This window comes from Sapajus apella, unplaced genomic scaffold (genome assembly GCF_009761245.1).
Source record: "Sapajus apella isolate SASKATOON/1434 unplaced genomic scaffold, GSC_monkey_1.0 scaffold205, whole genome shotgun sequence".
Taxonomy (NCBI): Eukaryota; Metazoa; Chordata; class Mammalia; order Primates; family Cebidae; genus Sapajus; species Sapajus apella.
In genome coordinates, this window is record NW_022437145.1 from 324,761 (window position 1) to 336,314 (window position 11,554).

An 11,554-nucleotide genomic window follows, 5' to 3' on the forward strand; every position below is an offset into this window, starting at 1 on the left:
TTTTTTTTTTTTTTTTTTTTTTTTTTTTTTTGAGACAGAGTTTCACTCTTATTGCCCAGGCTGGAGTGCAGTGGTGCAATCTCAGCTCACTGCAACCTCCACCTCCTGGGTTCAAGCAATTCTCCTGCCTCAGCCTCCCAAGTACCTGGGATTACAGGTGTCTGCCACCACACCCAGCTAATTTTTGTATTTTTAGTAGAGACGGGGTTTCACTATGTTGGTCAGTCTGGTCTCGAGCTCCTGACTTCAGGCGATCCACCTGCCTTGGCCTCCCAAAGTGCTGGGATCACAGGTGTGAGCCACTGTACACAGCTAGTCCTTGGTGTCTTTAACCCATGGCTTCCATGGCCTCTTTGTACAGCCAGCAGAGAAGGGAATAAAGTAAAGATCTTCCTTGGGAAGCTTTTATGGGCCAGGCCTAGAAACTGTGTACCTTACTTCTGGTCACATGCCATAGGCCAGAACTCAGTGTGGTAGGCTGATAATGGATCCACAGTCCCAGTCCTCAGAACCTGTGAATGTTACCTTATTTATAAAAAGGGTGTTTGTAGATGTAATTAATTTAAGGATCTTGAGATGACAAGATTACCCCATTAGGTGGCCCCAAATGCCATCACAAATGTTCTCATAAGAGAGATGCAGAGGGAAGACAAGACAAAAGTGTTTTCTTCTGTACCACACTGCCTTACATTGGTCTTTAATGGATATGTTTCACCAATTTGATAGAATCCTCACTTGGAAGTTTTTTCTGAATATCTATTATGATAGGTGTTATACTAGGCCTGGAATAAGCATAGGCAAATAAGACACAATCTCTTCCCGTAAGAAACATGTCATTCAGGACAAGGGTCATATTTTTTTTTTTCTCTTCTTTTCTTTTCTTTTTTTGAGACAAGGTGTTGCTCTGTCGCCCATGTTGGAGGCTGCAGTGCAGTGGCACAATCACAGCTTACTGCAGCCTCAAACTCTCAGGTTCAAGCAGTCCTCCCGCCTCACCTTCCTGAGTAGCTGGGACCACAGACATGTACCACCGTGCCTGGCTAATTTAAAAATAATTTTTTATAGCGATAGGGTCTTGCCATGTTGCCCAGGCTGTCTTGAATTCCTAGGGTCTTTTTTTTTTTTTCTTTTTTTTTTTTTTAGAGATGGGGTTTCACCGTGTTAGCCAGGATGGTCTTGATCTCCTGACCTGGTGATCCACCCACCTCGGCCTCCCAAAGTGCTGGGATTACAGGCGTGAGCCCCTATGCCCGGCCGAACTCCTAGGGTCAAGCAATCCTCCCACCTTTGCCTCTCAAAGTGTTGGGATTACAGGTGTGAGCTACTGTGCCCAGCCCATGTTTCTTTTTTATCTTGTATCTCAAAAGCATTGTTGGAAACACATGCAAGATGGTTATTAAATACTCTGTTAATTGTTCAGTTGATACCTGCTATACCTCTGAATTAAAAGAGCTCCTATTTTGCCAAACTTGTCTTCCCAGCTGCCCGAGGATTTCCACTTAGAACCTTAAATGACTGGTTTAACTCTACAAGAATTTATGTAATTACTGGAGAAGGGAATGTATGCACTCCACAGATGCCATGTTCAGGTAAGGTATGGCAGAGACGTTCTTCCTGGAAGGGGGGAAACTGTGCCAGTGGTTCAAAGATCTATCCACTGCAGGCTTGCCTCCAGCTCCCCTGCAGGAGAAGCAGCAGAGATTTAGGGGGCTGGAAAATGGTCATGTCTGTGACTTTGTTTCCTGACTGAAACCCAGTGGCAAACTCAGCAAGTGACTGGGGCTTCGGTTTACTTTCTTTTTTTTTTTGAGTTGGAGTTTTGCTTTTGTTTCCCAGGTTGGAGTGCAATGGTGTAATCTTGGCTCACTGTAACCTCTGCCTCCCGGGTTCAAGTAATTCTCCTGCCTTAGTTTCCCAAAGCGTGTACCACCACACCCGGCTAATTTTGCATTTTTAGTAGACACGGGGTTTCTCCATGTTGGTCAGACTGGTCTTGAACTCCTGACCTCAGGTGATCTGCCCTCACAAAGTGCTGGTATTACAGGTGTGAGCCACCAAGCCCGGCCTCAGGCTTACTTTTAATGATATATTTAAACGTGGAACATACTTGAGCAACTCCTGTTAGTGGGAAGGGTCACTTCCTGTTTATAGCCTGAGGAGAAAAATATGCTCTTGCCCACTTCCTCATTTCCATTTCACAAAGCATAGCCATCATGCCTGTGCCACACCCTTCAACCTCACTGAGGACTCTAGCCCTGGGCACTTTAACAGTTGTGCTGTTAAAGTCCACTGCTAGTGAATGGGGTTTCTGGGAAGTAATTCTCAAATGTGGTCCACTGCCTACTGGTAGGCCACAAAGGGTCTCCTAATGCTGCCAACACACCCAAAAATACGTGACTTCTGTTGTCCGTGAGCTTTTAGTTTTGTATGTAACTTAAAGGCTACTTACTTGAAAACTTAGGAGTTACCTTGGTTTTTAAATTCTACTAAAATCTAATATTCAGAATCTAAAGTAATTTTTGCTAGCATTTAACATTTTTAAAATTTGAGATGAAATTCACATCACATAACATATAATTAACATTTTAAAGTGTACAATTCAGTGGTATTTAGTGTAAAATTTAGCAGTATTTGATGTATTCACAATATTATGCATCCCCAAGCTCTCTCTAGTTTGAAAAGTTTTTTTTTGTTTTTATTTTTTCAGACAAGGCCTTACTTTGTCAACAGGCTATAGTGCAGTGGTACTATCATGGCTCCCTGCAGCCTCAACCTCCTGGGCTCAAGCAATCCTCCCACCTCAGTGCCCCACAACCATAGTAGGCTAGGACCACAAGTGCAATCCACCATGCTCAGCTAATTTTTATGTGTTTTTGTGGAGACAGGAATTTCAGAGACTCATTGTGGTTTTAATTTGCATTTCCTTAATGACTAATGATGTTGAACATTTTTTTTTTTTTTTTTTTGAGACAGAGTCTCACTCTGTTGCCAGGCGCTAGGCTGGAGTGCAGTGGCACAATCTTGGCTCACTGCAACCTCCGCCTCCTGGGTTCAAGCAATTCTCCTGCCTCAGCCTCCCGAGTAGCTGGGACTACAGGTGCACGCCACCGCGCCCAGCTAGTTTTTGTATTTTTAGTAGAGACGGCGTTTCACCATGTTGGCCAGGATGGTCTCGATCTCTTGACCTCGTGATCCGCCCACCTCGGCCTCCCAAAGTGCTGGGATTACAGGCTTGAGCCACCGCGCCCGGCCCTGTTGAACATCTTTTTATGTGCTTTTTGACTTTTCGTATACCTTCATTGGAGAAATGTCTGTTCAAGTCCTTTGCCTATTTTTTTTTTCTTTAAATCGGATTGCTTGTCTTTTTGTTGTTGAGTATAAGCATTCTTTATATAGTCTGTACATGAAATCCTTGTCAGATATATTATTTGCAAATATTTTTCGGTTTTCATTCACATTCTTTTTTTTTTTGAGACAGAGTCTTCCTCCATCACCAGGCACCAGGCTGAAGTGCATTGGCGACCTCGGCTCACTGCAATTTCCACCTCCCGGGTTCAAGCAGTTCTCCTACCTCGGCCTTCCAAGTAGCTGGCACTACAGACGTGCGCCACTACGCCCAGCTAAATTTTTTTGTATATTTAGTAGAGACGGGGTTTCACCATGTTGGCCAGGATGATCTCAATCTCTTGACCTTGTGATCCACCCAACTCGGCCTCCCAAAGTGCTGGGATTACAGGCGTGAGCCACCGAGCCTGGCCTTCATTCACATTCTTCATATTGCCTTTTTTTTTTTTTTTTTTGAGACGGAGTTTTCACTGTTGTTACCCAGGCTGGAGTGCAATGGCGCGATCTCGGCTCACCGCAACCTCCGCCTCCTGGGTTCAGGCAATTCTCCTGCCTCAGCCTCCTGAGTAGCTGGGATTACAGGCACACGCCACCATGCCTAGCTAATTTTTTGTATTTTTAGTAGAGACAGGGTTTCGCCATGTTGACCAGGATGGTCTCGATCTCTTGACCTCGTGATCCACCCGCCTCGGCCTCCCAAAGTGCTGGGATTACAGGCTTGAGCTACCGCGCCCGGCCGCCTTTTTTTTTTTTTTTGAACTTTTTTTTTTAAGACGGGGTTTCACCGTGTTGGTCAGGCTGGTCTTGAACTCCCGACCTCAGGTGATCTGCCCGCTTTGGCCTCCGAAGTGCTTGAATTACAGGCATGAGCCACCACACCCAGCCAATAATGACTTTTTTTTTTGAGACAGAGTCACCCTGGCTGGAGGGCAGTGGCGCTGTCTTGGCTCACTGCAACCTCTGCCTCCCAGGTTCAAGTGATTCTTGTGCCTCAGCCTCCCAAATAGCTGGGACTGCAGGTGTGTGTCATGATGCACAGCTAATATTTTTTTGTTGTTGTTAGAGATGGAGTTTCACCATGTTGCTCAGGCTCATCTAGAACTCCTGAGCTCAAGTGATCTACTTGCCTCAGCTGATGGTTTATAGGTGTGAACCACCGTGCCCAGGCAAAAATGACTTTTAATGCACAAGGGTTTTTAATTTTTATCACATTTTTCTTTTTTCTCTTATTGCTCATGCTTTTGATGTAAAATTTAAAATTCATTGCCAAATCCAATGTCATAAAGATTTATCCCTATGTTTTATTCTAAGGATTTTATAGTTTTAGCTCTTATATCAAGCTTGTCCAACCCATGGCCCAGGATGGCTTTGAATGCAGCCCAACACAAATTCAATAGTGCTAAAACTATTTCCAGTTTTTAATTTATGAAGTAAATTAACAATATAAAGGCATTTCTTATAATATTAAGTAAAAGAGCCAGATTTTAAAAATCATGTGGTTGATATGATCATGATTGTATAAAGAATATTCACAGAGATTCTACAAAGAAATACACCAAAATATTAAGTGTTTGGTGATGGAATTATAGATGACTTTCCATTCCTCTTTCTCTATTTTCCAAACGCCTATTCCTCATTAAGCATGTATTACTTTTTTTCATAATCAAACTTTATTAAGTAAAATACGTATCTGTGCACAAGTATAAGTAATGAACTGATCTATTCATAGGGTTCTTTTCATGTTGATTTGAAATCGCTACACAACAGGAGGTGATGCCTTCAACTGGTGATGGCTGGAGGAGATAGTTTTAGCATTATTCTGCCTGACTTCTCTTCTTGTGTCAGTTTGCTTCAGCATCATCTTTTAAGTTCTTCTTTCTCACATATTCCTTGACTTCCAGGTAATTGATTTTTTTCCTTCTCATTATAATTCCCAGTTATTGTCTATGGAGCCCCACCTCCTGGATATGGAGCTCCACCTGCAGGATATGAAGCTCCACCTCCAGGATATGTAGCCCTGCCTGCAGGATATGAAGCCCCGCCTGCAGGATATGAAGCCCCACCTCCTGGGTACAGAGCCCCTTCTGCAGTAGTATATGGAGCCCCACCTCCCAGATACGGAGCTCCACCTGCAGGAAATGAAGACCCGAGTGTGGGATACAGAGCCTCACCTGCGGGATATGGAGCCACACCTCCTGAATACAGAGCTGCACCTGCTGGATCTGGAGCCACGCCTCACGAATCTGCAGCAGCCCAAACTTCTGAAAATGAGGCTTCTCTTCCCTCTCCCTCCTCTTCTCACGTCCACTCTTAAGCTTCTTAGATGTAAACATTGAAGACTCACCAAGCAGAGAGGTACCCTAAAATTGAAGTCAGGATAAGGAGGAGGACTCAGGTATGTGATCACAGGCTTCTCGCAGGTAGTCATTCCACCCTTTGGAAGAGCATTCTTATGGGGTAAGGTGAAGCTTTACTTGTGTGCCTAGATTTTAGAAGCAGAATCAAGTCTTGATTAGCTGGCTAAAGTAAGAGTATCATTGTAGGGCTAATTCCCAGTAATTTGGTTGACATAGGGTTGCATTTTTAAACATACCTTGAATGTGAGTGTGGAAAAAGTTTCCTGTCTTTAGAAACATTTATTATGCTCCGTTTGCTAGGCACTAAGATGCGTGCTAAAAACATCATGTCGAACACTTAGTTGTTTGAAAAAGCTAAATTTCCAATAGTGAAAGAGAATATTATAAATTATGGTATATGCATAAAATGGAGTATTATACACCTGTTGAAAACTATGTCTAGAGGTAGAGAAAGCCTCTTTGAGGAGGCCAAAAACAGAAACATGATAAATTTTACTATATCAAAATTTAAAACTTCTCTTTGACAAAAGTTAAAAGGTAGGCAACAGACTAGGAGAAAGTGATTTCCAACATATGTATTTAAAAAATTATGGTCAGAATACATGAATAATTACAAATCAATTCTCCCCAAAATGACAAAAATTTGAATTGCTGAACAACCAAGACAATAATATGGCCAAAAAACATTTGAAAATGTGTTCAGCTTGACTAGTGTTAGGGAAATGCATCGTGAAATGAGAAAACGTTTTTATCTCCAAAGATATACAAATATTAAAACTCTTGGTGTGGCACTTTCACATCTTAATATCTACCCCTGAGAAATACTTGCACGTGTGCACAAAGATGCGTGTCAGAAGATTTCATATTATTAATTGTTTCCAACAGCACATAATTAGAAATAACCGATATGTTTATTAACAGGAAATATATGAATAGACTATGATATGCCCATGCTATATATGCAGAAATTTCTAAGACTCGTTGATAATGAGAAAAGTTGTAGGAAGCATATACTGCAGTGATTTTCAGCCTCATTGGACTGAATGCCCCATTTTATAACAACTATTTATATTTTATACCAAATGTTTATATTTGTATATTTGTAACAAATATTTTGTAATGTCTCCATAACTCAATGAAGTTTGTAGATAATTGCATATGATTCCACACCATTTCAACCAAAATTAATATAATACCATAAATATGATAGAGGAAATAAAAGGAGATTATAGTAAAATTTTAAGTGTTTTAATATATAAATGCTCAGATTCTACCACATTAGAAAACATATTGAAGTAATCAAGTGTTCACTTCCATATACGTAGTCATCATAGGTAGAAAAACTAGAAATGCTAACTGATATGAATATGTTGCTTTGGTGACTTGAATACCATTGCCATTGGCAATGTTGTTTTCCAAAATGGTGAGCAACCTTTGAACATTTTCCAAATAAAACAAAGTTTAGTTTTCCTTTGATTTACACAGTGGTTGAATTCCTGAAAATTTCTGTGTATATTAAAGTCATATAAATTGAGTTAGGCCCTAGGCTCAAATGATTATAAATGTGCTTCACCTACATCACTGGCCAGAGAGCTGTTTGAAAGTCAGGAGATAGCAGGGCACGGTGGCTCACGCCTGTAATCCTAGCACTTTGGGAGGCCGAGGGGAGGTGGATCACCTGAGGTCAGGAGTTCAAGACCAGCCTGGCCATCATGGTGAAACCCCATCTTAAAAAAAAAGTCAGGAGATGGACAATTCTTTGTTATGAGGTACTGCCCTGTGCCTTTCAGGATGTCCAGGGTCTTCAACTCCTCACCCATTAAATGCCAATAATGGCTGCCAGTTGTGATAACCAAAAATGCTCCCACTTATTTCCTAATTGCTCCCGGGGGTAGGGGGAGGCAGTACTATCCCTGCTGAGAATCACTATTCTAGACTATTTGAAGGTTTTCAGCACCTTCAGATTCACCATTCTCCCACTCTGGGAAGGTAGGCAAAGTTCCTAATTTCATTGGCCTTTCCTTATCTTATTTTAGGCTCATCAAGCAACGTAAAAGGGAGGCCTTAAAAATATATGGTAGCCAGGTGTGGTGGCACATCCCTGTGATCCCAGCACTTTGGGAGGATAAGGTGGGAGAATCACTCGAGGCTAGGAGTTGAAGACCAGCTTGGGTGATGTAGCCAGACCCTGTCTCTAGGGAAAAAAAGCCAGTGTAGTACACAGTTGACCCAGAAGAGATTTAAATCAATATATTTTCTATGCCTTTTTTTTTTTTTTTTTTTTTTTTTTGAGACAGAGTCTCACTCTATCACCCAGGCTGGAACACAGTGGTACAATCTTGGCTCACTGCAACCTCCACCTCCTGGGTACAAGCAATTCTCATGCCTCAGCCACCTGAGTAGCTGGGATTACAGGCATGTAACAGTATGCCTAGCTAATTTTTATTTTTTTCACCCTCTCAATCTAGCTTTTCCCGACTCCGGGAAGAACTGGGAAGAGAAGGCCCCCAGCTAATTTTTTTATTTTTAGTAAAGGTGGCATCTGGCCACGTTGGCCAGGCTTGTCTTGAATGCTTGGCCTCAAGTGATGCGCCCATCTCAGCCTCCCAAAGTGCTTGGATTACAGGCATGAGCCACCATGCCCAGCCAGTAATGAGATATTTTAAAGAATTTCTTCTTTTCTTACTTCCAAACTACAGTATGTGGGCAACAGTGACAAGGAGAGGAAGAGGAGAGACTCACCCAACTAGAGCAGGAATAAAGTTTCCCTTGTTCAGCTTTTCAGTGTCTGCTGGAATGTGATGGTAAGCTGGGAACAGGGTGAATGGGTAAGGCCTTTTTTATATAGGAAAGTTTTCCAAGTAACTGATATCTGGCAAATATTTGGGGATTAGAATTCTAAAAGAATACAAACTAGACTTCACTTCTCCTCTCCATTTTAGTTATACTTGTACCAGGTAGAGTTGAGGTGAGGTCCAGTTACCTGAAAAGGGTAACAAGTGCAAGTTTCTTTCTTTCTTTCTTTTTTTTTTTTTTTTTTGAGTTGGAGTCTCACTCTTGTTGCCTGGGTTGATGTGCAATGGCACGATCTCGGCTCACCACAACCTCCGCCTCCCGGGTTCAAGTGATTCTCCTGCCTCAGCCTCCCGAGTAGCTGGGAATACAGGCGCCCACCACCACGCCCAGCTAATTTTTTGTATTTTTAGTAGAGACAGGGTTTCACTAAGTTGGTCAGGCTAGTCCCAAACTCCTGACCTCAGGCGATCCACCCGTCTCGGCCTCCCAAAGTGCTGCGATTACAGGCGTGAGCCACTGCACCCGGTCTCAAGTTTCTTGAAGATGGAATTCCACCATGTTCCCCTGTGCAAAGGGTACCTATTTACCTGCTCCACCAAACTGCCATACAACCGAAGACTGATTGTGTAAGGATAGAACCAAGCAGAGCCACAGTTTGGACCACATGGTACTGTGTGGCACACCTGCTGTTAGTTAGCTCCCACTGTCTGGTGCAGTTGTTTCCCCAAAGTCTCAGTCCAATTCATTCTGTAAGAGACACTGTAAGAACTTTGTGTCCTGTATATTCAAAGGGCCCTGGTTTATGCTTTGCTTAGGACAAATCCAGTCAGAATTCAGCTGAGCCTTCTGTATGCTCAAAGCACTCGTGCCGAGTTCCTCAGCTCCTCACTGACATTTTGGGTACTTACTTTCTGACTCATTCACTGTGCTCATGGATTCTGCTCTTCCTGTCTCTTCCCCAGCTGCAAGACAGAAACTAGACTCTGTTGTCTACTGTTTCATTTCCTATTAGAAATATAAAGGGATAGGCTGGGCGCGGTGGCTCACACCTGTAATCCCAGCACTTTGGGAGGCTGAGGCGGGTGGATCACGAGGTCAAGAGATCGAGACCATCCTGGTCAACATGGTGAAACCCCGTCTCTACTAAAAATACAAAAAATCAGCTGGGCATGGTGGCGCATGCCTGTAATCCCAGCTACTCAGGAGGCTGAGGCAGGAGAATTGCCTGAACCCAGGAGGCGGAGGTTGCGGTGAGCCGAGATGGCGCCATTGCACTCCAGCCTGGGCAACAAGAGTGAAACTCCGTCTCAAAAAAAAAAAAAAAAAGAAAAGAAATATAAAGGGATAGAAATAAGACCTAGGCCGGGTGCGGTGTTCACGCCTATAATCCGAGCACTTTGGGAGGCCAAGGTGGGTGGATCATCTGAGGTCAGGAGTTCGAAACCAGCCTGGCCAACATGGAGAAACCCCATCTCTAAATAAAAATAAAAAAAAAATAAGAAGACCTTTTAGTTCTGGACTATCTGGTATTGGCTCCTAAAATGAGCCTCCCAGTACTCCTTTTCATGGGTAAGTGGTTGCTCCCTAGCCTGTTGGAGCAGATCTTTCCTGGCTTTGCAGCCCTGAAATATCAAGAGAAAAACATACAGCTGGTGTGATTTTTCTCTTTTCTTTATTTTTTGAGATGGAGTCTTGCTCTGTACCCCAGGCTGGAGGGCAGTGGTACAATCTCGGCTCACTACAATCTCTGTCCCCCAGGTTCAAACGATTCTCCTGCCTCAGCCTCCCGAGTATCTGGGATTACAGGTGCCTGCCACCATGTCTGGCTAATTTTTGTGTTTTTAGTGGAGATGGGATTTCGCTATGTTGGCTGGGCTGGTCTCAAACTCCCGACCTCAAGTGATCTGCCTGCCTCGGCCTCCCAAAGTGCTAGGATTACAGGCATGAGCCACCATGCCTGGCTGATTTTTCAATCTATAGATTAATATGTTCAAGAAATATTGCTTATCTTTGTTTTCTTTAAATTTATTTGTATTACCAAGAACCCCACCACCATCTGCTTTGTTGGTGGGCTCCCCACAAATCCCAAGATTATGCAAAGGTATCCAGATTTTATGTGGCACCACGATGCTGAGAAGGTCCTTCTGGTCATCAGACTGCTTGTGAAACAGCCACTATCCAGTCCTGGCAGTCCCATCAAGTCTAAAAGCTTGTTTCCTTGGGACCCCAAAATTAGGATAGGGCATAGAACCAGGATGTCAGAGATCCAACTCTGTGTACCATATTCCTCCTGAGAGCTGGGGAGTAGGACCCTAATGCTCACCTCATCCTTGAGAGCCTCATAATTCCTTCCCCAGACTCCAGATTCTGCCCTCTCAGCTGTGCTGTTAGTCGTCATCCCCTCCACCTCTTAAGCATCTATCCTAATCCAAAGTTCAGGATTTGGGTTTCCACAAAAGGTAATAGAAAGCCTTTGCCTTCATTTGACTTGGCTTTCTTTGCCCAGCACTTGGCTGGTTGCTTGAAAATCATGTATGTATATGTATAAAATGTAGAGGCCCAATTTACATTAATAATGTCAAGAATTGTTCTGCTACGCAGATTACTTCGTTGTCAGGTAGGAAATGAAACATACGGTATCCTTCCCAGACTTTGACTTGAGAGTCTTCTGGAGCCTGAAAATGATGGGGCAGACAACCATGGACTGCTAGAGAATAAACTTTTTTTGAAGCTACCAGCAGTTTGATTAGATGTTTGATTTAGTAGCCAATTTAAGAAATTTGTGTGAATTTTAGTAATTAGAATTTATTGTAAATGATAAAACAGGGTATTAGTAATGTTATAGTATTTTTGGGATGTCACTTTTCTGGCCAGAAACCTCTGTGGCTGGGTGGTACCTCTGGCCAAGTTTTGCTTGGGCCCACTGGGCTCACCGCACCCACTCAGACTGGCAGGCTGCACTTGGCTCACGCTACTGGCCTGAGTCCCATGCCTGCCAAGGGAAACTGCATGGATTGGTGAGGGGTGTGTATGAGGAAGCGTGGGGTCTGGCTGTT

The 11,554-nt window shown here is 43.2% G+C and overlaps 1 protein-coding gene across 4 annotated transcripts in view; it reads left to right on the forward strand.

Annotated features, from left to right (window-relative positions):
• The window catches only part of WBP2NL (WBP2 N-terminal like), a 26,414-nt gene extending 15,074 nt beyond the window's left edge, over positions 1-11,340 (forward strand). The window contains exons 5-8 of one of the 4 annotated variants that reach the window (XR_004265804.1): positions 1,482-1,589; positions 5,283-5,740; positions 8,402-8,506; positions 11,100-11,340. Coding sequence is in view for 1 of the 4 variants with exons in the window: in XM_032270189.1 (XP_032126080.1) it covers positions 1,482-1,589; positions 5,283-5,659 (485 nt within the window). In the remaining 3 variants the exon portion in view is untranslated. Of the gene's footprint in view, positions 1-1,481; positions 1,590-5,282; positions 6,940-8,401; positions 8,507-9,460; positions 9,600-11,099 lie in introns of those variants that run through there. The other 3 variants (XR_004265805.1, XR_004265806.1, XM_032270189.1) reach the window with 3 other exon arrangements.
• The last annotated feature ends 214 nt before the right edge of the window (positions 11,341-11,554 follow it).